Consider the following 24,098-nt stretch of genomic DNA (forward strand, 5'->3'; position numbering starts at 1 on the left):
TCTGGTAATAGTATTTTTGTTTATTTTCTAGTCGATTTAAAAAGTATATATTTAAATGATGTAGGATTTCATGCAGTCTGTCAGCTTCTAAGATAAAAAAAAGAAATCGATAATCAATGCTAAAATTATACCAAGTTCTAGCCTGTTGTTGGGGTAGAATTGTTGAGTGTAAAACTAAGCGAAGATTTCAATAAACAGATACTATCTCGATATTTAGATGTTTGTCCCAAAATATCAAGCGAAGAGTTATCTAACCTAGATGTGCATTTCAGTGTGTGTTTTGCTTCCAGTGGTAAAGAGCTCTGACGGTGCGCGCACTTGTATCGGGCTCCAGGCGATCGATACTCCGAAGTGTGAGTTGTGTTTTAGGAGAGAAAGAACGTATTGGTTAACGATCTGCATCGCTGTTGGTCAGTGCTAGGACCTGGCCTTTCAGCCATGATAGTATGTCCCGTGTTGTAGTTGAAGGGACTGTGTCACTGTAGTGAGCTATTCTTACATGGAACAAGCGGAGTACATTTCATTAATGTAAGTGAAGAATTTGTTTCTGTTACGTCAGTCTGTCGAGAAAGGTTTTGTCATTCTATAGTTGTGACATGTAACACATCCAGTCACGGTCTGTGCAATTACCTAACTCACACATCAGAATGTTTTTGTGACGTGTACTAAATACATCAAGTTACAGTCTGTGCAATTAGCTAATACACACTTGTCAAAACGTTATTTGTGACATGGTGTGGGACACGGATATTTCAAATTGTTTCGATGCGTACTATTGTGTATGAATTTTTCAGAGTGTATTTTGATAAAAATATCATGCAGACATGTTTTACAAGCATACATCAAAATATGAGCTGATATGTTCTGTAAGCACCCATCAAAATATGATAGTGCTATATTCAGTTAGCACTTATCAATATGTATTTTGTCTATGTTTTGCTCTTTTGGCACACAGAAATTAAAACATCCTTAGAACGAGTCTGCTAAAACATTCACCATATATATACATTTAGAACATCCAAATAAAATGCTCTTGGTATAAATCAAATCATGTTTAACAAAAAGGTTTTTACTTTTCCTGTTGCTTCTTGTGAAGACGTTCATAGAAACTATTGCCCAACGAAAGTCAAACACTCACACACATATGTTGTGCCTTCTATTGCCCAACGAAAGTCAAACACTCACACACATATGTTGTGCCTTCTATTGCCCAACGAAAGTCAAACACTCACACACATATGTTGTGCCTTCTATTGCCCAACGAAAGTCAAACACTCACACACATATGTTGTGCCTTCTATTGTCCAACGAAAGTCAAACACTCACACACATATGTTGTGCCTTCTATTGCCCAACGAAAGTCAAACACTCACACACATATGTTGTGCCTTCTGTTATTGTAGTATGTCACTTACACTTTTTATTTATAATTCCTCCCAGCCGTTATTTTACTTATTCACGGAATAACAAATTTTGACGAGTCCTAATTCAGATCCATATCGTGTTAGCCAGTAAGCTTGTCGCGAGATCTTGTGTATCAGTGGTTCTCAAACTGTGGTACGCGGACCCCTGGTAGTCCGCGAGACAATCTTAGGTGGTCCGAAGAAAGATGATAACTGTATATAATTAAAATCCAATCAAAGATGAATCCATTCTAATACAGAAGCAGCTTATTGAAATATATATTTTAAAAAAAAACGGAGGAACTTTAAACCAATGTTTGAACAAGTAGAACACAAAGTCTTGTTTCAAAAACTGATTCCAATATTGAATCTTGCATTATGGGTCATTGTACAGAAGTTTGTTGACTGCTTTACCGTCTCTTTAACGAAAACTCGACCCTGGAAGCGCCAGAGAATGAATACTCGTTCGTTTCTTACATAATAATAATAATACTTTTTATTATCCGTGAGGAAATTAGTCAAATTGTGCATTACAAAAAAAAAACAATAACAAATTAGAGTAAACATTTGTACAATAGCACACAAGATATACGTTCCTACCCAAATTTCTCTTTAACATTACATGTGAGATTTACAACAGTCCGTTATCTATTGCTTAATGATTTCATTGTGAAAGGAACAAAAGAGAACAAATGTTGTGTGAACGGACTGATGCTATACATGTACTAGGACTACAATGCTATTTTTAGAAGGATGGATTGCATGTGCGATGTATAATAGAGAGGGGGGGGGCAGCTGATGAGGCACGTGACATTACCGAATGGCCAGAATTAGATTTGAAGGAGTTGGGAAATAATTTAAAATTGCTTAACGTCATGTGATTCCTTTAGTGTTTGGTATATCACTAGACTGGTATTGAAAGTCTGTAGATACTAGGTGATACCAATCAAGTGGATTTTGTTCATAAAAAAGGAGTTCAAGTTTTTTATTCCAACTAGTGTGTCATGTCATAGGTCATGTTTATATATACAAGTCTATTAGGTGAGTTGGTTTCGCTTTCTGAAGCTACTTCTCAACGTAGACCTAATGCAACAGCTATATTTTGTATTGACATAAGCAACAACATACACCACATCAGCACAATATCCCCGCATCCATATACAGACGTCCGCCTTTGGTTGGAGGCATCCTCAACTTCGAGACACTCCAGGACAGCTGATTTTTAAAAAAGTAAATTAGAAATAAAACCCAACCACAGCTTACTTCAACACAAATATAAACTGATAGAATACTCAGAAAGATACAAGACTGCAAACAAAATGTCTTGCTCACTAAATAGGCTAACTAGGATGAGACCATACAACAACTAGTCACTTTTACAGAGCTTACATTAACACATTTTGAACACGTTATTCTAACAACACCCATTCTCGGATCAAGCTGAAACTTATCAAAATTGTTTATTGTACCTAACAAAACACGAATCATTTTTTTTTAAATCAATTAGTCAATTAATTATTGGTAATTATTTCGTTTGATATCGGGAAAAGGGAAATAAATTCTACATTATTGAGATATGTCGTTGTAAATGTGGAGTTCTTCCTCTTAGATAAGCTTTTTTTTTTTTTTAAAAAGTGTTTTATACTTTCTTTCTTTCCCTGCTGTTATTAGAGAATGAAATAGATTCCGTGAACCAGCCATGAAAACAAATGACGTGGTCTCTATCGAACAGGAACGGTTAGGTTAAGGGGAAACGACCACTTGTGGCTATTGTTTCTTATCCAAATGTATTCATGGATTGTAAATCTAATGAAAAAAAATATTTAAAAAAAAATGTATTAAAATTTTGGATTTTTAAGGTCATTTTCATGCGATTCTGCTTCTAAAGTATTTGCTAAGAATGAATGAAGAACTTGAATTAAATACTTAACAAACGACAGATATCTATCATTTTCAGATAAGAGAGAATCAATAGATTCTAAGAAATAGGAGTAGGAGCCAGTCCACACACAGCCACACACAATGTGAATGATTGATAAAAACATGGATTTCTCACACATCCTAGATTCACGGTGAAAGCTTGCAAATGTTTATCCTTTCTTGGGGGATTCCCTCTGCCGTTTGTTTACATCTGCACTTACCTGTATAAACCTGAAACTTCCTGCTCTTTGCGGACCTTATTTCCAGATATTAGAGCTACTTTTACCTGGAGCACACAAAAAAAGGGGGGAGGGGGGAGTTGAATTTTTTTTTTTAAATCTCTTTAGCAATGAGAGGATAACATCCTGCTGAGGGAAATGATACTAGGAGTTATTGAAGGGGACAAGAGAGACAAGATGGGAAGTGTATGCAAGCAAGTGTCATGACAAACTTTTTGTTTGTGTGTGTGGGTGTCTTAAATTTAAATTATGACTGAGTCAATAGTCTATTATTTTGGAACAAATCAACATGTTTTTTAAATTCCTTTTAATGTTTAATACTTTATGCTTTTTATATAATTATTACATAATGTTTGAAGCATTCAAACTCAAAATTGCAGATCTTCGACAAGAGGGGGGCGGGGGGCTCAAATGTGTGACCAGTGTCTTTCCAGAGGCAATCAGCTGCCAGCTACTTTCCTCAGTAAGGGCAAGTTGACGCCTGTGTTGATCTTTCGAGCGCTTCTAGGGTCGGGGTGGAGAAATCTCTGTTAATAGTAGACAATAAAGTGATGCCAGTGCTCCTAACGGTTATACAACAATTCTATCATAAAAAAAAACACCGATAAAAAAACTGCCGATCTACACATGTGTACACATCCTCCAATCGTACTGGGTCAACACAGGACACACCTTTCTATAGAATGGGACAGAAATGTGTCCTGCTGTCTCCTCATTATATTTCCCTTCGTTACTCTCTCAGACTTAACACTATCCCGAGTGTCTCGAGTTTCTGACAGCGGCAGGTGGTCATTTCTTTTCTACCAATAATATCCAACAGATATGTTCTATCTGTAAGCCGATTGTGTATTGTTTGTTTGCCCTCTTCGTTTGATAAAGATCTCGTGGCCCAAAGCGCTTTTCTTTTCTCTTGTTCAGCAGGATTTTCCAAATCTGTCTGTTTATTTTGCTATACAGTAGTTGAACCCAGCTTCAATAAAGTAAATGTCATATGCACGTGCAAGGCTGCTGGTTCCATATCCAGATTAATACATGGACCTCTGGTATTTTAACTGAGATCAAAGTGGGCGAAAAAAAAAAGCAAAATATAAAAAAAAAAAAAAAAAAAAAGCTTCTGTAAAGGGAAGAACTCCACATTTAAAGCCATATGTCTCAATTTTGTAAGATTTATTTCCCTTTTCGATTTTAAACAAAATTGGAAACAAATAATTACCGCTATTTAATTAGCTGATTGGCTAATGTTTTGATAGATTCATGTTTTCTTAGGAAGAATAAATAATTGTGCCACGTTTCAACTTGAACCTAGAATGGGAAGTGGGAGAAATAACATGGTAACAATTTGTATCAGCAGACAGAGTGAGTGAGTTGATAGAAACTTTGTTTAAAGTAGGTTACTCAAGTGTGTTTCCATGCACTGAGTTACAATCTGAGCTGAAAACAGACTGAAAAAAATATTTTAAAATGTAACGACGACTTTGATAACAGGAGAAATAACCGATGAAAAGATAGAAACATGGTTAGCTGGCTCCAACTGATACTTCATTTTCTTGTTAACAAACTTCACCATAAAGCTCCATTGTGTGAGGTGAATGAGGAGAAATCAATAATCATGGTAGAAATACTAGAAGCCTTACTTAGGCTTACTAGCAAACAGGTCAGGGCCGGATTTAAGTATGTGGAGCCTCATGGGCAGGTTTTTTGGTGGAGGCCCCTACAATTTTTCTAAAACTTCAATAAAGATCCACCTATGAATACAAATACTTATATCTAAAAGTTTGCTATATTTTACCAGAAAGAAATTGAGCTCTTGTAAATGTAATCTCTATTTCCTTAATAATAAATATGCATATTTTAGTTTGAGTAATGCCCTTTGTAGACGCACTGTGGTATAGCCGGGCATGTATTTATTTATTCCGATAACATCTTCTAATCACGACATTTTCGCCAGCCGTAAAAAATGCGAGAAAAAATGTTAGAAAAAAAAAAACGTACAAGTTTCTGACCCGTTGAAATGTGTATATAAATATTTTTTATCTCTTTTGTCGTGGATGCCCCGTCTGCCTTCACTTCAATCCGGCCGAGAAACAGGTCCAAGTTAATAGTTCTTGTAGAAAACTATGAAATATAGCCAGAATAAGAGTTTCTGTTTCTTTCATGCCTTCAGGCTCCCTTGGATGCAAACATCGATTACATGGTAGCAATACTTTGTCATTAGTTCACCTATTACGATTACATGGTAGCAATACTTTGTCATTAGTTCACCTATTACGATTACATGGTAGCAATACTTTGTCATTAGTTCACCTATTACGATTACCTGGTAGCAATACTTTGTCATTAGTTCACCTATTACGATTACATGGTAGCAATACTTTGTCATTAGTTCATCTATTACGATTACCTGGTGGCAATACTTTGTCATTAGTTCATCTATTACGATTACATGGTAGCAATACTTTGTCATTAGTTCACCTATTACGATTACATGGTAGCAATACTTTGTCATTAGTTCATCTATTACGATTACATGGTAGCAATACTTTGTCATTAGTTCACCTATTACGATTACCTGGTGGCAATACCTTGTCATTAGTTCACCTATTACGATTACATGGTAGCAATATTTTGTCATTAGTTCACCTATTACGATTACCTGGTGGCAATACTTTGTCATTAGTTCACCTATTACGATTACATGGTAGCAATACTTTGTCATTAGTTCACCTATTACGATTACATGGTAGCAATACTTTGTCATTAGTTCACCTATTACGATTACCTGGTGGCAATACTTTGTCATTAGTTCACCTATTACGATTACATGGTGGCAATACTTTGTCATTAGTTCACCTATTACGATTACCTGGTGGCAATACTTTGTCATTAGTTCACCTATTACGATTACATGGTAGCAATACTTTGTCATTAGTTCACCTATTACGATTACCTGGTGGCAATACTTTGTCATTAGTTCACCTATTACGATTACATGGTAGCAATACTTTGTCATTAGTTCACCTATTACGATTACCTGGTGGCAATACTTTGTCATTAGTTCACCTATTACGATTACCTGGTGGCAATACTTTGTCATTAGTTCACCTATTACGATTACATGGTAGCAATACTTTGTCATTAGTTCACCTATTACGATTACCTGGTGGCAATACTTTGTCATTAGTTCACCTATTACGATTACCTGGTGGCAATACTTTGTCATTAGTTCACCTATTACGATTACATGGTAGCAATACTTTGTCATTAGTTCACCTATTACGATTACATGGTAGCAATACTTTGTCATTAGTTCACCTATTACGATTACCTGGTGGCAATACTTTGTCATTAGTTCACCTATTACGATTACATGGTGGCAATACTTTGTCATTAGTTCACCTATTACGATTACCTGGTGGCAATACTTTGTCATTAGTTCACCTATTACGATTACATGGTAGCAATACTTTGTCATTAGTTCACCTATTACGATTACCTGGTGGCAATACTTTGTCATTAGTTCACCTATTACGATTACATGGTAGCAATACTTTGTCATTAGTTCACCTATTACGATTACCTGGTGGCAATACTTTGTCATTAGTTCACCTATTACGATTACCTGGTGGCAATACTTTGTCATTAGTTCACCTATTACGATTACCTGGTGGCAATACTTTGTCATTAGTTCACCTATTACGATTACCTGGTGGCAATACTTTGTCATTAGTTCACCTATTACGATTACATGGTAGCAATACTTTGTCATTAGTTCACCTATTACGATTACATGGTAGCAATACTTTGTCATTAGTTCACCTATTACGATTACATGGTAGCAATACTTTGTCATTAGTTCACCTATTACGATTACATGGTAGCAATACTTTGTCATTAGTTCACCTATTACGATTACATGGTAGCAATACTTTGTCATTAGTTCACCTATTACGATTACATGGTAGCAATACTTTGTCATTAGTTCACCTATTACGATTACATGGTAGCAATACTTTGTCATTAGTTCATCTGTTACGATTTAATGCCTTGTACTTTGATGAATGTATTACTTTGCGTCTCCCAGATATCTCTGCACTCATCTCTAGCTGTGCCGCGCCATTCCCTCCAAATGTACGATCTGGTGGCCTATTCAGTGCAGTCTAAGGTTTGGAACTCGCTTCCTGCTGAGCTCAGACGGAGGAAGAATATTGAGACCTACCTGTTTAAAAATAATTAGATTTGTCTCCTTTTTTTAAAGCTCTGTTTATTTCTGTTATCTTCGTCAAGTTTGAACCTATTGTATGTTTATTAACAGTGCTTTATTAAAAATCATTATTCAATATAATTATAATTTCCCATATTCCAACGAGTTTTGTACACTTAAAGCAATCTCTTTGATTTCTTTATGGTTTGTAGAGCTTTATGCCTGTAGATTTGGACTATATGCAAGCCCATCTCAAGATATTCATAGCTTAGCATCTGTGTATTTAATCCACTAATTGTCATAATCAGTCCATTTGTGAAGTCCGTCTTTTAGTCTGTCCACTTACGGATGGCTGCCTGATCGTGTGGTATGCGCGCTGGACTGTCGTTCGGTCGACTCGATGGTCCCGGGTTCAAAGCCTGCCCGCTGCCATCCCTCGTCGTCCTGCGGGAGGTTTGGGCCAGGAAGTAGATGATCTTCAACTCTGAATGAGCAAAGAAACATGTCAAACATTTTACAAACAAACTTTCTGTTAGCCTGTCCATCTAAACTGTAAGACTGGCCGTGTAACCTGTCTACCTGCTACCGGCCAATTCAAACTCTCCGTTGGTCTGTCCGTGTAACCATGGTAGCCTGTCCACTTAAACTATTAGCCTGAAAAACTTCATTCTTTTCAATAATTCTCTTCTTTGGCTTTTTTGTAGGTTTTATTTTATCAAAGTCTAATAGCTCTAGTTTATAATGTGGTATTAGTATCCAGCAGTTGTTTATCCAAATATTAGTATCCAGCAGTTGTTTATCCAAATATTAGTATCCAGCAGTTGTTTATCCAAATATTAGTATCCAGCAGTTGTTTATCCAAATATTAGTATCCAGCAGTTGTTTATCCAAATATTAGTATCCAGCAGTTGTTTATCCAAATATTAGTATCCAGCAGTTGTTTATCCAAATATTAGTATCCAGCAGTTGTTTATCCAAATATTAGTATCCAGCAGTTGGTTATCCAAATATTAGTATCCAGCAGTTGTTTATCCAAATATTAGTATCCAGCAGTTGTTTATCCAAATATTAGTATCCAGCAGTTGTTTATCCAAATATTAGTATCCAGCAGTTGGTTATCCAAATATTAGTATCCAGCAGTTGTTTATCCAAATATTAGTATCCAGCAGTTGTTTATCCAAATATTAGTATCCAGCAGTTGTTTATCCAAATATTAGTATCCAGCAGTTGTTTATCCAAATATTAGTATCCAGCAGTTGGTTATCCAAATATTAGTATCCAGCAGTTGTTTATCCAAATATTAGTATCCAGCAGTTGTTTATCCAAATATTAGTATCCAGCAGTTGTTTATCCAAATATTAGTATCCAGCAGTTGTTTATCCAAATATTAGTATCCAGCAGTTGGTTATCCAAATATTAGTATCCAGCAGTTGTTTATCCAAATATTAGTATCCAGCAGTTGTTTATCCAAATATTAGTATCCAGCAGTTGGTTATCCAAATATTAGTATCCAGCAGTTGTTTATCCAAATATTAGTATCCAGCAGTTGTTTATCCAAATATTAGTATCCAGCAGTTGTTTATCCAAATATTAGTATCCAGCAGTTGGTTATCCAAATATTAGTATCCAGCAGTTGTTTATCCAAATATTAGTATCCAGCAGTTGTTTATCCAAATATTAGTATCCAGCAGTTGGTTATCCAAATATTAGTATCCAGCAGTTGTTTATCCAAATATTAGTATCCAGCAGTTGTTTATCCAAATATTAGTATCCAGCAGTTGTTTATCCAAATATTAGTATCCAGCAGTTGTTTATCCAAATATTAGTATCCAGCAGTTGGTTATCCAAATATTAGTATCCAGCAGTTGTTTATCCAAATATTAGTATCCAGCAGTTGTTTATCCAAATATTAGTATCCAGCAGTTGGTTATCCAAATATTAGTATCCAGCAGTTGTTTATCCAAATATTAGTATCCAGCAGTTGTTTATCCAAATATTAGTATCCAGCAGTTGTTTATCCAAATATTAGTATCCAGCAGTTGTTTATCCAAATATTAGTATCCAGCAGTTGGTTATCCAAATATTAGTATCCAGCAGTTGTTTATCCAGATATTAGTATCCAGCAGTTGTTTATCCAAATATTAGTATCCAGCAGTTGGTTATCCAAATATTGGTATCCAGCAGTTGGTTATCCAAATATTAGTATCCAGCAGTTGTTTATCCAAATATTAGTATCCAGCAGTTGTTTATCCAAATATTAGTATCCAGCAGTTGTTTATCCAAATATTAGTATCCAGCAGTTGTTTATCCAAATATTAGTATCCAGCAGTTGGTTATCCAAATATTAGTATCCAGCAGCTGTTTATCCAAATATTACGTGTTTGCAAAGTTTCAAACAGAAACCTTTTTTTCTCAAGACAACAAGCTTACTTCCCTTGGCTAATATTGAATACATAGGCTACATTTATTGCAAAGATTAAACAAGCAAAATATTTTAAAAGGAGAAGAACCTCAACATCACTGCCATACTTCTCAGTAGTGCAGGAATTTTTTCTATATCAAAACAAAATTAATTAATTACCATTATTGGTTAATTTTTTTATTGATTCATGTATTATCAAATATGAATGATTATGCAAAATTTCATCTTGATCCGAGAATGGGAAGAATTAATTACTAATAATTGAAAGACTAATTGGTAATTTTTTATTGATTCTTACTTTGTTAGGTACAATAAATAGTTGTGCAAAGTTTCCACTTCATCCGAGAATTGGGAGAAACGACGTGTACAAAATGTGTACCAATCAAACAGACAAAGAGAGTTGATATAAGCTTAGAAATACAGATTAAAATTACAAATGAAAGAAAGCAACACATATCAATCTTTGTTCTACTTTATTGTATTGTTTATATAGCTCGATAAACATTAGATCGACATATAACATCAAACACTAAAAACAATTCTATTCAAAGAAGCTGATATCGAATCGCTAAGTTATCACCCCTATGCAGGATAACTCTTGTGATGCACCTAGTGGCCTAGCTCTGATTGATGGGCCTGTATTACAAAGTTTTATGTTAACTTATTCCGTCTGTCTGTCTGTCTGTCTGTCGCGATTTTATATGTTGTTGTTTTTTCTCGCTCTTCCCATTGTCGGATCAAGTTGAAACTTCGCACTTTAACTGGTATTCATTGTCCATAACAACACATGAATCAATATTTTAAAAAAAAGAATCAATTAGTGGTAATTAATATATTAGCTGTAATTAATAAATTACCTGTAATTAATAAATTAGCGCTAATTAAATATTTTTGTGGAGAAAAATGGAAATAAATATTGCAGCACTAAGAGCTATGGGCAGTAATAGTTTAAAAAAAAAATATTTAAAAAAAATGTTTTGCTTGTTTTCTAAAATGCAGAGAGAGGGATAGAGAGAGAGAGTCTGTATTAAAAATACAAGTTATTGCATTAAATTAACAAGCAATATTTAAAAATATATGCGATGACTCGATGCTCAAATAATATTGTAAACTTAACATTCATATTTTATTGTCTAAAAAATTAAATAGAAATAAAATGAGCTAGTACTAACCCTGAACCTGACGTAACGACATTTACTCTCCTAGCGCGACGTTCTATCAACTTAGTTATCCAGCCATACTTGTAAATGCAAAATTTTAGCTTGAAATAAATGTTTCAACTGTCTTTTGACCAACTTCCAGCCTTTGAGTGTGAGGTAATGGTAGGAATGAAAAAAAACAAACAATATCAGCAAAGTCTTTATTTTCAGTGATACAATTTTGTTATTTCATGTGACAAAATTCTTACTGTCACATAGAAACAATGCCCCTCAGAGTGCCCACTGGACTCAACGCTTCTAGTAGGCTTGGAACTCACTCCCCATTGATCTCAGACAGACAACATGCTACGCTACATTCAAGAAGAACATTAAGACCTACCTGTTTAAAACTTGTTTAGATTAGTTTGTCATTTTAGCTCTTGTGTTTGTGTTTGTAATGTTATCACAGCACCATGAGCCTACCTTTTGTTTGTTAACAGCACGGTATAGATTAAATTATTATTATTTATTATTATTACTATTATTAGAAAAAGAATATTGAATCGCGTAGAATTCGTGGAACATTTTCATCTGTACTTCTCCATGTTCTATGGAAAAGGCTCGCATCATCTGGGGTAAGACTGAATTAGATATAGGTTTAAATTAGGCTGAGGATTTATTTTAAGTATTAGGATTTGTACTGAGCCTTTTAAGTTACCTCGGTACTTGCGGTTAGTTTGCTATAAGTCTAAGAGTGTTAGTCGGCGGCCGAATAGTTATTTCAAAGCTTATATCAACTCACTCTCTGGCTACTGGCAAAAAGTGTGTAGGCCTACACGTTAGTGCTCCGACACCCATTTTCGCACATTTATTTTTTTTACCTGACAACACAAGAATAATTATTATTTTGCTTGGTATCTCGAAAAAGGGCAAGAAATTGTACTTGACTGAGTTGGTGGTATAAGCTGAATCATTCCCCAAATAGGTGGCCGCTTTAAAGAAATGAAACAAACAATAGATAAGTATGCAATCTTCTATTTTCATACTCATGTCAATAGCACAGTGGTTAGAATGTTGGCTTGAGTCAGGATTTTAAATAAATGCTTTTAAAAAAAGATTACTGTAAAACTCACCCAAATATCCTTTTCTTTTTCCCAACCTGTCCAGATAAGTGATAGAATCAGACCGTATTGAGAAAGCTAAAATCATGAAATAGCGCTTAAAAAAATGGTAAAAATATTTCTAATCGCACAGATTTATTGTTGTTGGTCTAGAAAACTCTAGATCTATTACAAAATTAATTCCATGGCTAATCCGAACTTGATACAACCACAATACCATTCACCATACAAGCTTTGTATTATTATTTTTTTAAAAGTATTTATTAATGTTTTTCTTGTTATTTAGTAGACCTACACTTTACATTGTGATGACTTAGTCAATTATTTTTTATTAGTATTTTTTTTTCTTCCTTATCTTTTTCTTGAGGAAGATGGATTTGGGGAAATAGGTTAAGTAGATCTACGCATTTTGACGTTCCAAATGTGTAATAGTTAAATGAGTGGAGGGCGAAGAAGACAGACAGTGAGCAAACAGTAGATCAATATAGATTCCAATGCACGAAAACCTCTCTCCGTCCTTTCAGGCTATTTCAATTAAGTGTCGTTTTCCTGACTGTCTTGAATGTCGCACGTGCCAGTGTACGATGGATTTCATGAAGTCGCGGGCATTGAGTTTCAGTGTAACACGTGAGTCTTTTCAGGAGACACCAATAGACATGTCACGTGCATGCGTGATGGTAAGATCTATCTGTGATAGATATAATTAGCGTAGGTAGGTTTATTACTTAGAGCTAGAGAGTGGGGCTGCAAGTTGTCTCTAGAGAGGTCGGTCCCAACAATGTCTTCTCTGCTTTGACGTCTTCCTTAAAGGCATGACGCCATGTTAAACCAGGGTTTGCGTTTTTCTCGTTTCATTTAACTGAGGACATATCCTACACAAATCAGGCGACGTTCGGTAGCACGTATAAGAAATGAGCCAGAGACCAGCAGAGGATGACACGATCTCTGTGACTCTTTTAATAGCTGTCTCAACCATTTGCTGCTGAGCTAGATAGAGACTTCTTTCGATCTTAACAGCTAGATATTTAGCATAGGTCATCGTTGGAAAGAAGATTGTGCTAAATAGATGATCGTCTCGAATTGGTCTCGCTCGAAGCCGACTGCTTGGTGATAAGGTTCATAAACTACTAATATAAAGTTGTTAAGTAGGCCTATCTTTGTTTCTGTGTGAGAGTTCTGTTGAACAAGATCAAAGCTTTACTAAATATTGATTTTAGGGTATAGCCTAATTATTTCACCAGCTCTTTTCTAAACGATATATCTACATATATAGTGCATCATTTAGGATGGGTTAGGCCTACCTGTAAATAACGGCCTCACTATGTAGACTTTCGTTAGAAACAAATAGGCTAATAGGAAAGCTTCCCCCCCACACTTTTTTAAGGACATATATTTGTTATAATAGCTACTGAGCCTGTTAATTAGGCCTATGTTTGTCTCCAGAATCTTTTTTTTTTTTTGACAATTCACTTCAGTCTTATGTTTCAATGTTACTGATAGGCATATTATTAAACTTCAACACTAGCTGAAATCTCATTTTGATCTATTCTTTTTTTTTTTCGTTTGTTTGTTTGCCAGGTTATTTAAAATGTGATCAAACATGGAGGAGCAGTCTATCTGTATCCTGTTGATTTCTGTTTTACTTGCCTGTACAATCATAGATGGTAAATATACATTCTATTTAGCTCAATACATTCATATTAAGTATTCACAATCATGGATGGTAAGTCCATGTTAATTCAATCATTCATTACCAGGAAAACCAGTGACTTGGCAGAATTTAAGTCATTGGTTAATATACATGACTGAATGCAGGACGCGTCGGACGTAATGATCTTCTTTTTTGAAGTAACGTCTGTATTATATAAGATAAGAAGATAAAATATAAGGGAAAGAACTACAAAACTACAGTAATATCTCTCAATGCTGCAAGATTTATCTCCTTTTCTAAATAAAACAAAATTAATTAATTGCCACTAATTAAATAATTAATTTGACTTTGGTAAATTTTTTGATTGACTAATGTGTTGTTATTGACAATGAATAATTGTACAAAGTTTCAACTTGATCCAATAATAGAAAATGGGAGAACTAATATGTACAAGATTTGTACCAGACAGACAGAGTTGATATAAGCTTTGTACAAATATTAGATCTAATATATAGCTATCAGAGTGAGGAATTAAAACAATTGTTTTTTTTTCATTTGTATTTAGTTGACGCCTTTGTTTGTTTTGTTTGTACCTCGTATTAAGTTTTTTCTTTCATTTGTCTTTAGTTGAAGCCATTGGTTGTTTTGTTTGTACTTCCATCAACCACAAAGAACCAGAATGTGAAGACATGTTCAACAACACTGGAAAATATTATCAAGATTCCTGCTGGGCACCTCGCAAAGGAAGAATCGGAAAATTTCCAGGGACCAAATGTATCAAGATGATTGCAGAGGACGGTATGTTGTGCTCATTCAAAATATTGTAGACAAAGTCAAATGAGTGATAAAGCTCAGTGCATTCACTCATTACTAGTTCATTAGTTGTTACCTCAGGAGCTCAAGTTCAACATTTAAAAAAAACTATGGTCTATATTGGTTTTTCACTTCAAAGCTAATGTTCCACATTGACAAAATTATTGTGTTGATGTGACTATACCTATAAATCAAAACTAAATACTATTATGATCATAGAGATTGCTCTTTGGATGGTCATACTTCACATCTTGTAAAGATCATTGAACCTCTAAAAGTGTTTTAAGTTTACACTTGAGAACATGTGCTCCAAACTATAGAATTTGTATACATATTATTTTATCTTTATATCAATTATATCTGTTACTTTTTCATTAAAATTCATTAATTTTTTTTTTTATAGAATCCACCAAGTACTCAGTTGTGGTTCGTGACTGTGTGGTTGATGATGGGGGAACTAATTCAGAGACAGAAATCGGAAGACAGAGCCACTGTGGCTGGATGCGTGTACTCAAATTCAACGACAAGACATTACGAGGATGTATTCTCAACTGTGATAAAGATGCATGTAACCATGGGAACAGAGTTGAAACAGATCTCATTTTGTCACTTGTGGCTGCTGTGACATTATTAATATTGTTCACAAAAAGACTTTCATGACAAGTTCAAGAGCAGACACAGAGGAAATGTAGACCAAAAATAATAGTTTGCCGATCAAGCTAAAATCTTGTAGGGAGCTGAATTCTATTTACTAACATTATTATTATTGATAATGCATTTATAGTGATTAAATTGATGAACACTATTTTAAAAGCACAATGATGCATCAATCATCTTGATTTGTCCAGGTAGCCATAGTCACCCCTAGGGCTAAAACAATAATATATATTTTTTCTTTGTTTTTTAATCGCAATGTGAAATTATTCAAACCTATAGATGTGTATGATTAGGCTTTATTGTAATAAATTCTTCTACAAATTGAATTAACTTATTTGTTTAGCGATAGGAAATAAAGCAAAACGTTTCCAAACATTTTTTTTTATATAAATTGTTATTTTAAACTACTTAATACTAGTCCATTATTTTATTGCCAATTTAAGTATAAATATTATTTTAGAGTTACATATTACAATGGTTTTCCTCTTCTATTGTTATTAAAAGGACTTTCTTTATTTAAAAAAAAATATGTTACTCATTATTAAAACTAAAGCATTTTTAAATCTTGTCAAAATAATGGTATTTTGTAACTTTCTACAAAATTATATTTTTTAATCCTTTTGAATTGAGATTTTTTAATTAACTAATTGCTCTTCAAAAATAAGAAACTTTGCATTACATAAATTTGTATATCATACTTTTAATATTGCACTATAAGTAGTTAGCATTTTTTTTCTTGTACTTCATACATTTATCTATTTTCTATTAATGGGTAACAAGTGCTTGAATGAAACAAATTTCATGACTGTCTTTAGACAGATGGCTCTGAGTGACTAAGGTGTTTTACACTTGAACTGAATAACATGTATTTTTTATTTCTTGTTTTGTCTTCACAGGATTTGATGGATAATCTTCACTTCATACTATTTTATAAAATGCTAATAATTTTTGTATTAAAGCTGGTTGACATGTAACATAAGAATGTTGGTAAAAACTGTGAGCTTTGAAAACATGTAATTGTATATCTTATAGATATCTTACAATCTAAAAGATTCCTTGAAAAAAAACAAAGAATTTGTCACCATGCAATAATTTTTTTAAAAAAGTTTCATAAAAAATGTCCATACAAACATACTGACGCCCATGCCAAATTGGTTGCTTTCTTTTCTTAAGAATGCAATATAAGCAATTGACTTTGGAAATTCATGTGTCTTAACTCCACATTACAATTGAGAATAGTGCCCCTTACAGTACAAATAATGGAATATCTACTAACTATTCCAGGGACCAAGTAAAACAAACAACTTATTTGAAATGGAAATAAGTTGAGGATATTCTAAAAATGTTCATAGCACCCAGCCACATTCATCATTGTCAACAAAAAAACTATGGATTCATTGTACAGTACAAGAGTACAGTGTTCTGTGTTGACTAGATAGCATCATTGGAAATTTGTGTATTTGAAATGTAATTTATTGATTCAAGTTATTTAAAACCATGTATATGTAAACTATTGTCCATTCATACATCAACTATGTAAGTATATAAAAAAAATTTATGAGAGGGTAAAAGCCAATTGATATTAACTTAATTAATGTTCTTAAATATGTTATGTAGAAATAATATTAAGAAAATGGTTAAAAACACAGTCCTAGGAAAGCCTAAAGCACTGGTATTAGTAACAAATACCATGAACAGTGCTACTACTGGGAAATAGTTAATTATCATACATTTTTTTAGCTTTATATTTCATAATAATTTTTGGGGGGGCTATTTCAATATGAATAAATAAGTGTGATGAAGACACTCGAACTGAAAGATGGTTAAAACATTAAAAAGAGCATCTTAAAAAGTCATTTTGCAATTATTTTCAATAAAAAAAAAGACTTATCAGTATAGATTTCAAAGCTGAAAAGAATCTTGTTTTCATTAGTCACATTCAATAATGTAAAAAGAATTCTCTGTTTGTGCATATCAATCTAGCGATTTTATCTTTAGTTCATGTTTGATAACTTATATGTTTTCATTAGTTAATGTGTCAGTTTAAAGAATGAAGAAATAAACTCAGTGTTTCTATTAATCAATTTCACCAAATTACAGTTGATCAATTTATTTTTATTACTTTATGGGCCCAAAACAATTGAAAAAAATGAAACTACAAAAAGCACATAATGATTAATAACTTGCACATATTTTTTTTGTGTGAATTTCTTAACAGTTTTTTTTTTCTTCTGTATAAAAAATGTCAGGTTCAACCATTTCATTAAAACAGTAAGAAAGCATAAAGCTTCATTCAAACTATCAATTTTATTTTGTTTCATGGTTTCAGAGTAATGAAGGGTATGCCTACTTTGACTCAACAAGTGAGAGCTGAACTCATTGAAACATTAATTTATGGCAGATGGCAAAGTTGAAAATACTATTTTATTACATTCTGTCATAAAAACAATGGAAAAATAAATATATTTTATATATATGTCAAGATAAAAACTCAAATGTTTTGGGGCTTAACATTATAGGAACTATTTTTAAATTAAAAGTTTGAGTATTTATCAAACAATATTTACATTGATTATATATATACTATTTTACTTTAATGAAGTCAAAAATTATAACATTTCAACGTATCACAGTGATAGGAAATTTTTAAAACTATTTTTGAAAATGAAAATCAACATATATAGTAGGTTTTGTTGTAATAGACAATTCTAATATATATAAATATCAAAGAAACACAACCTATATCTCTTCAAGCTATGGGAAACATAATTGTGACTGAAGACATGAAGCAGTTTATGCAGCTTAAAAGTTGCTGCTGCACTAATTCAGTCATTTTTAGGGAGACAAACAGCAGAAGTCCAATTCTTTACAAATACATTGTATGTCATTATAAACAGCAGAAGTCCTATTCTTTACAAATACATTGTATGTCATTATAAACAGCAGAAGTCCTATTCTTTAAAAATACATTGTATGTCATTATAAACAGCAGAAGTTATGTTCTTTACGCATAAATTGTATGCCATTATAAGCAGCAGAAGTCTCATGCTTTTCAAATACAATGTATGTCCTATTGAAGAATGTTTTTACTACAGATGTGTGCTCATGTTTACAAATTCATCAATGTTTAGTTGTTTCTCTTGAATTAGAGTACACTTAGTTCATTTAGCTACTATTCCATATGACAATTTAGATACATATAAAAATTCCATAATTTCAAAGTCACATTTTCATTAAAATTTTATTTATTGTTTTGATTTCAGTGTTGTGTCATCAATCTGCATTTACCTTAAGAGCTTGATTTGTGAAAACAAAATATTTCACTATAAGGACTCTGTTTTTATATTAATCTTTACAAGTGTAAAGCTTGGTTTTCATTTTAATCTTGATAAGTGTAAACCAATGTTTAATTAAAAAAATAAGAAACAGAAAAATTGTTAAAAATGATAATTGTAATGTACAACAGACATACAGAAACATTCTGAGAACTTTAAATATTAACATCCAATGGAGTTATTTATATCTTAAATTTATGACAGTTTTAGTATTTTGTTGGCCATAATAGAACAATAAGTTCCTTTCAAAACATTGTATTCAAGTACAAAATATTTCAAAAAATATATAATTTTATCAGCTCAATCATGTCCGACATATTGTTGTTTATTGTTTTTTTTTGTTTTTTATTGAAAATTAATTGCTGTATATATTTTATCTTACTGCGTAACAATTAAATTTGGCATTCCATAGCACACTGTATTGAAGGCTGCTCTGGTTACTACAGGATAGTTTTCAATTTCCCCTGACTCAGGCAAACTAGGCCTTTGCATCAAAGTAGGCTCAGCAGCTTGACCCTTATTGGCTTTAGAATCTGCTTTGGATTCAGCAGATTTCTGACCTGAACAGCATTTATTAAAATATAAATTAAATGCAAAATAATAATTATAAACAGATTTTTAAAGTTATTTCATTGATTTTTTCTATTTCTTTTCAATGTAAAATTAAAACATAGTTTTCAGTCATTCAAGTATGAATGCTTCTACCAGTAGTAAAGCTATAGTTTTAACCTTGTGATATTTAAATTATTTTTAAACAAACTGGTGTTTTAAATATAGGATACATTTAGACATGTTAAAAAAAGTACCCCTTTCAGACCTTGCAAACTATAGAGCAGATGAAGTAATGGTCATCTGTTTCTAGGGTCAACGATTAACAATTGTGTCATGTAGCCAGCACAACAACCAACTGCTTTACTTTCCCCAACAAATAGGGTGGACTCAGGGACACTCTAAAAATCCCAAAATTAAAAATTCCTGCATTCACCAAGATTTGAACTTGGAATCCCTCAGTTCAGAAGCCAAGCGCTATACCAGTCAGACTACATGTAACCTACCATATATTAATGAGTCAATCAAAGTATAAAAAAAATAATTTTTTTATAAAGTTAACAGACTCTAATCACACCTTTTTTTAAAATTTTTATCTATTAACATTTACTTCAATCAACATGAAAACAAATTAATTAAAAGTTGAAGATTTTTGGTTTAATAATTATTATTAATTATACTAACCTGATTTGGCAGCCATTGATTCAAGTTTTGACAGAGTGTAAGCTTTGATGGGGTTTTGAATCATGTGTAATGCTTGACCAGTACAGTAACCTTTCTTAAGTAAATCTAAAGAGAGTCGAATGAGTGTAATTTAAATATAATGCTTTTTAACACATGTAATTTTACATTTTCTCAAATCACTATTCAATCTGTATTTCAAGCAGAATCTTTTCACAATAATTTAAGTTGCCCATAAAAATTACATATTTGAAAAAAAAATTATAAAAGAAAAAGAAAAATTATTTTTATAGATGTATGGCTTCTTTAACTATTTTAAGATTATTTTTAAAATAACAATTTAAGCAACTTTTCTTTAATAAGTATGAAAGACATTTAATCCTTCCCAGCATTCTTAAACAATGGTATTGTAATAATTTTGTAGCCATTTTCTATGTATTTAAGAAATAGAAAAGTTTTAAGCCTACATTCCATAGTCTCTTCTAGCTTGATGGCATTTTCACTTAGAGACGCATGCCATTGGTTGCCTATGATACATTTGACTCCTGACAAGCTTGAAAGCATCGCCATTTCTACTGGTGCTTCCAGAGATAATAGACTGGGTCTGTCAAATAAGTAATGCACAATAGTAAAACAAATTTCCTTGTAAATAATAATGATTGCTATTATTATTATTATTAATGGTCAGTAAAATAAAAAGTGATGTCAGAGGTAGGCATGCAGACCTAAGAAATGACTTTGACTCAATTAATCACAATATTTCAGAAACTGCTTATTCCATTGAGATATTATCAACAAGGTAAATGTACAATTTATTATCAATCAATACATATGAAAAATTATCAAAACTATTACAATTTATGAAGATCAAGTTTGCTCTGCCTTTGAAAACTTTTAGCTGTTTCAGAAAGATCAAATGAGAACAAAATACTGCAATCTGTGAAAAGTAAATGAAAATAATGTTTTTTAGAATTGAAAAATTAAATTAGAAAATAACAATTGTAACAAGGCTAATAAATAATGATTTTTTTTAAGTTTTAGAGTATAACCTGGTATATTGAGTGTTGCCAACTTTGAGGGTGGGATGTAGGATAAAAATCTTTCAAAACCATAGAAAATAAATGCACTGCTTTCAGAAATGTAAATCTCCCATTCTCCCAGGCTGAAATACACAATTTTATTAATGAGAAAGTAAAGAAATATTTTATAAATTACCCTATTTTTATTCAGCAAACAAAAGTTACAAAAAAACAAACTTTTTTTATTCAGTTGTTTAAAATGTACACACAAACTTTCTTGCATATCTCTCTATACTGTGTTGTACAATATCAAAAGAGACTATTAAATTCCATATATATCTACTTAATTTAAAAGAGCCAATTAAAGAGCCTATCAAAATCTATTTTCTTAGTTGAACAGAAACTATCAAAAGAGTCTATACAAATCTATGTTTATATGTACTAATGTACTAAGTTGAACAGAACCAATTAAAAGACAAATCTATGTTAATACCTTGGTGTGTGTATGCTTCCTGTGACACCCAGCCACCTTGATGTAAATTGAGATTCATAAGTAGTTAATAGGCTATTTATAACCTCTATAGGCTTCTTCCTTTCTCCATCTGAACACTCCAAATATGGATCAACAATGTCTATACAAAGTCAAGTTCATACAGTTTTAATTTACTTTTTTTTTTTAATCCGGAAAATACTTAACTGTACAAAATTTGTCTGAGCATTTTAAAAATAAACAGAGCTGAAGCTCCATATAGTTTATTTTTATAGGCAATTATTCTATGGACTGAATTTGTTGTTAATCTTTAAAAATATTAAAATCTGAAATTATAAGTCTGATACAAATTGCTTTAGTATCTTAGCTCCAATGTTAGGATCCTCTTCTCGAGATCTGCCGTCAGCGTCCAAGATTTGCATGCATATAAGATGTGGCTGTTACTAGGGAGTACACCAGTCTGATTTATGTGTTCAGGGCCTGCTTATAGAGGTTTTTGGGTAACTTTTATTAAATTTTCATTTATATTGTATTTTTCCATTGTTGCCCAGAATGCCCGATGAAATACTCTGTTGAAATTTTTCTTGAAGTCAATGAAGATATGGAAAAGGTTCTGTTGGTATTGGAGGTATTTTTCGCAGAGTATTTATTCTATTTTAGTATGGACCAGTAATATACTTTTTATCTCCATCCTGGTCTGTGAAGGCAAACATGGACCTTGGTAATCTTGCCCAAGGTGGTATGGATTTATTTACAGAAAATAGTCCATAGAAATTATTATTACAAGTGATTATGATGTAGCAACAGCTACACAAAATACAATATGAAAACACAATAAGGAATAAAGGATACATTTAAAATTATTTGTATTCACTTCAGTTTGCCAGGGTTGAACTAATCTATTTAATGGAACCTGTGAAATAAACATTTACTAAAGAAAATTCATGAAAATTATTTTTTTACAATAAATTCTCATTTAATGATTTAACTTTTTACAAAGAAAAATACTGATATGCTAAATATTTATTTAATTGTATATCTATTTCCTTTAAATTGCAATAGATATAATTTAAGAAACAAGATTATTTGCTCGATCAAAACTAATAACAATTAAAGAAAATGAAATGTACATAATTATTGACTAACAACTTTAGTTTGCTTTTGTTTAGCATCCCTGGCTCCAGGAATTCTTGAATTTACATTGACAGCATCTTTGGAGGTTTTCTTCTTCGCATCTTTTTCTTCTTTTTCATCTGAAAAGAATGTACATAAGAGTCAATGAACAGGCCACTTCAAAGTTCTTTGGTAGATTATCTTTTAATGCATTGAACTCTGGGATGCTGGCATTTCGTTTAGGCTACTGGAAGCGTGGTTAAGAGGCTAAGTACGCTTGAACTTGGCTTGGCTTGGCTACCTATGTAGGGGCTTGAGATTCAATACCCGACTTGAGCAGAGTTGTGTTTAATGAGTGCCTAAAGGCAGCATGGAAAACCTTCTCCCAGATACCCCCTGCACTATAGAAAAGCAATAATTTAATTTAATTTACTGATAAGTTCATGAGAAAAAAAAACTATTTTTTGTTTCCTTTATTCTATAATGTTTCTTTTATTTTACATCATAGCCCAAAACTTCAAACAGGATGTTGGGGGATGGTGATGAGCATGGTTCAAATCCAGGACTATTGAAAGGACCACATACCACTCAAATAGTCATCTAAAAGTTATATGTGAGAACATAAAATATGAAAAGATAGTGCATCTGAAACTCACAATTTTGATCATTTTTTACCATTAAATTAAAAAGTTAAAAAGTCTATCTGTATAATTATGACAGTTATTTTTTGTTAAATTAATTTTTTGCTTGTTGTTTAACTAAAGAATAACAAAAAAAAACAAACCTTTTTTCTCTTCTGGCACACGTTTACGCAGCAGCTGCAAGGAGAAGTCTCTACTGACAGAGATGACACCTTCTACTATTTGTAGATGCACACAGGCTTCAAGGGGAAGCTCCATTAGGTCAATGTCTGCCAGCAAAACCAAGCATTCATTCTGTGGTGTGGCAGTTTCTTTACTTATCTTGGATGTTACGTCTTGCCCTGCAATGTTCATACCCACAGAGCTGTTAGGATACCTGAAATAGAAGTGGACAATTTTGATTATTTACAAGTATGAATTTATAGGCCTAAATGAAAAGAAGTTTACATATAAATATAAAAATATGTAAATGTTTTCAAGGGGTTTAACTCTTCTACAAGCATTTATAGTTTAAATTTGAAGAGTTGGTAACATTTATAACCAAATGATGAGCAGCTTTAAAAAAAAGCATTTTTATAAACCTGTACACAGATTGTCTATGTAGAAACCAAGCATATATTTTCTATTCAGAGAGTAAGTAAAGACTTGACTAATCAGAAACTAATTAAGGATTGTCTATTCAGAAACTAAGCATAGTTTTTACT

The 24,098-nt window shown here is 32.5% G+C and overlaps 2 protein-coding genes across 11 annotated transcripts in view; one reads left to right on the plus strand and one right to left on the minus strand.

The window, feature by feature from the left end:
• Positions 1-274: 274 nt before the first annotated feature.
• On the plus strand, positions 275-16,661 carry LOC106079409 (uncharacterized). 4 transcript variants are annotated; one of them, XM_056044624.1, is made up of 4 exons: positions 275-528; positions 14,024-14,109; positions 14,724-14,894; positions 15,313-16,661. In XM_056044624.1, the coding sequence occupies exons 2-4, from the start codon at positions 14,046-14,048 to the stop codon at positions 15,567-15,569; spliced, it is 492 nt and encodes a 163-aa protein (XP_055900599.1). In that variant the 5' UTR covers positions 275-528; positions 14,024-14,045; the 3' UTR covers positions 15,570-16,661. The 4 variants fall into 4 exon arrangements, with proteins under 4 accessions (XP_055900599.1, XP_055900607.1, XP_055900621.1 ...); XM_056044632.1 differs by lacking the exon at positions 275-528 and adding an exon at positions 2,280-2,444; XM_056044646.1 differs by lacking the exon at positions 275-528 and adding an exon at positions 12,328-12,346.
• A 1,004-nt stretch (positions 16,662-17,665) lies between these two features.
• LOC106079408 (cilia- and flagella-associated protein 46-like) overlaps positions 17,666-24,098 on the minus strand; it is a 65,246-nt gene continuing 58,813 nt past the window's right edge. For all 7 annotated transcript variants that reach the window (XM_056044498.1, XM_056044508.1, XM_056044516.1 and 4 more), the window contains 9 exons: positions 23,538-23,770; positions 22,787-22,893; positions 22,493-22,553; positions 21,644-21,782; positions 21,181-21,293; positions 20,987-21,068; positions 20,599-20,735; positions 20,135-20,239; positions 17,666-19,461 (listed from right to left, as the gene is read on the minus strand). In XM_056044498.1, the coding sequence (XP_055900473.1) occupies positions 19,280-19,461; positions 20,135-20,239; positions 20,599-20,735; positions 20,987-21,068; positions 21,181-21,293; positions 21,644-21,782; positions 22,493-22,553; positions 22,787-22,893; positions 23,538-23,770 (1,159 nt within the window). In that variant the 3' untranslated portion in view covers positions 17,666-19,279. The remainder of the gene's footprint in view (positions 19,462-20,134; positions 20,240-20,598; positions 20,736-20,986; positions 21,069-21,180; positions 21,294-21,643; positions 21,783-22,492; positions 22,554-22,786; positions 22,894-23,537; positions 23,771-24,098) is intronic.

Source organism: Biomphalaria glabrata, chromosome 1 (assembly GCF_947242115.1).
Source record: "Biomphalaria glabrata chromosome 1, xgBioGlab47.1, whole genome shotgun sequence".
NCBI lineage: Eukaryota > Metazoa > Mollusca > Gastropoda > Planorbidae > Biomphalaria > Biomphalaria glabrata.

Bases quoted from the DNA above. Each gene is read 5' to 3' on its own strand.
- LOC106079409 (XM_056044624.1), top strand. From the start codon at position 14,046: ATGGAGGAGCAGTCTATCTGTATCCTGTTGATTTCTGTTTTACTTGCC. The intron at 14,110-14,723 runs GTAAATATACAT...ATTTGTCTTTAG, and splicing joins TGCCTGTACAATCATAGATG to TTGAAGCCATTGGTTGTTTT. The intron at 14,895-15,312 runs GTATGTTGTGCT...TTTTTTTTATAG, and splicing joins CAAGATGATTGCAGAGGACG to AATCCACCAAGTACTCAGTT.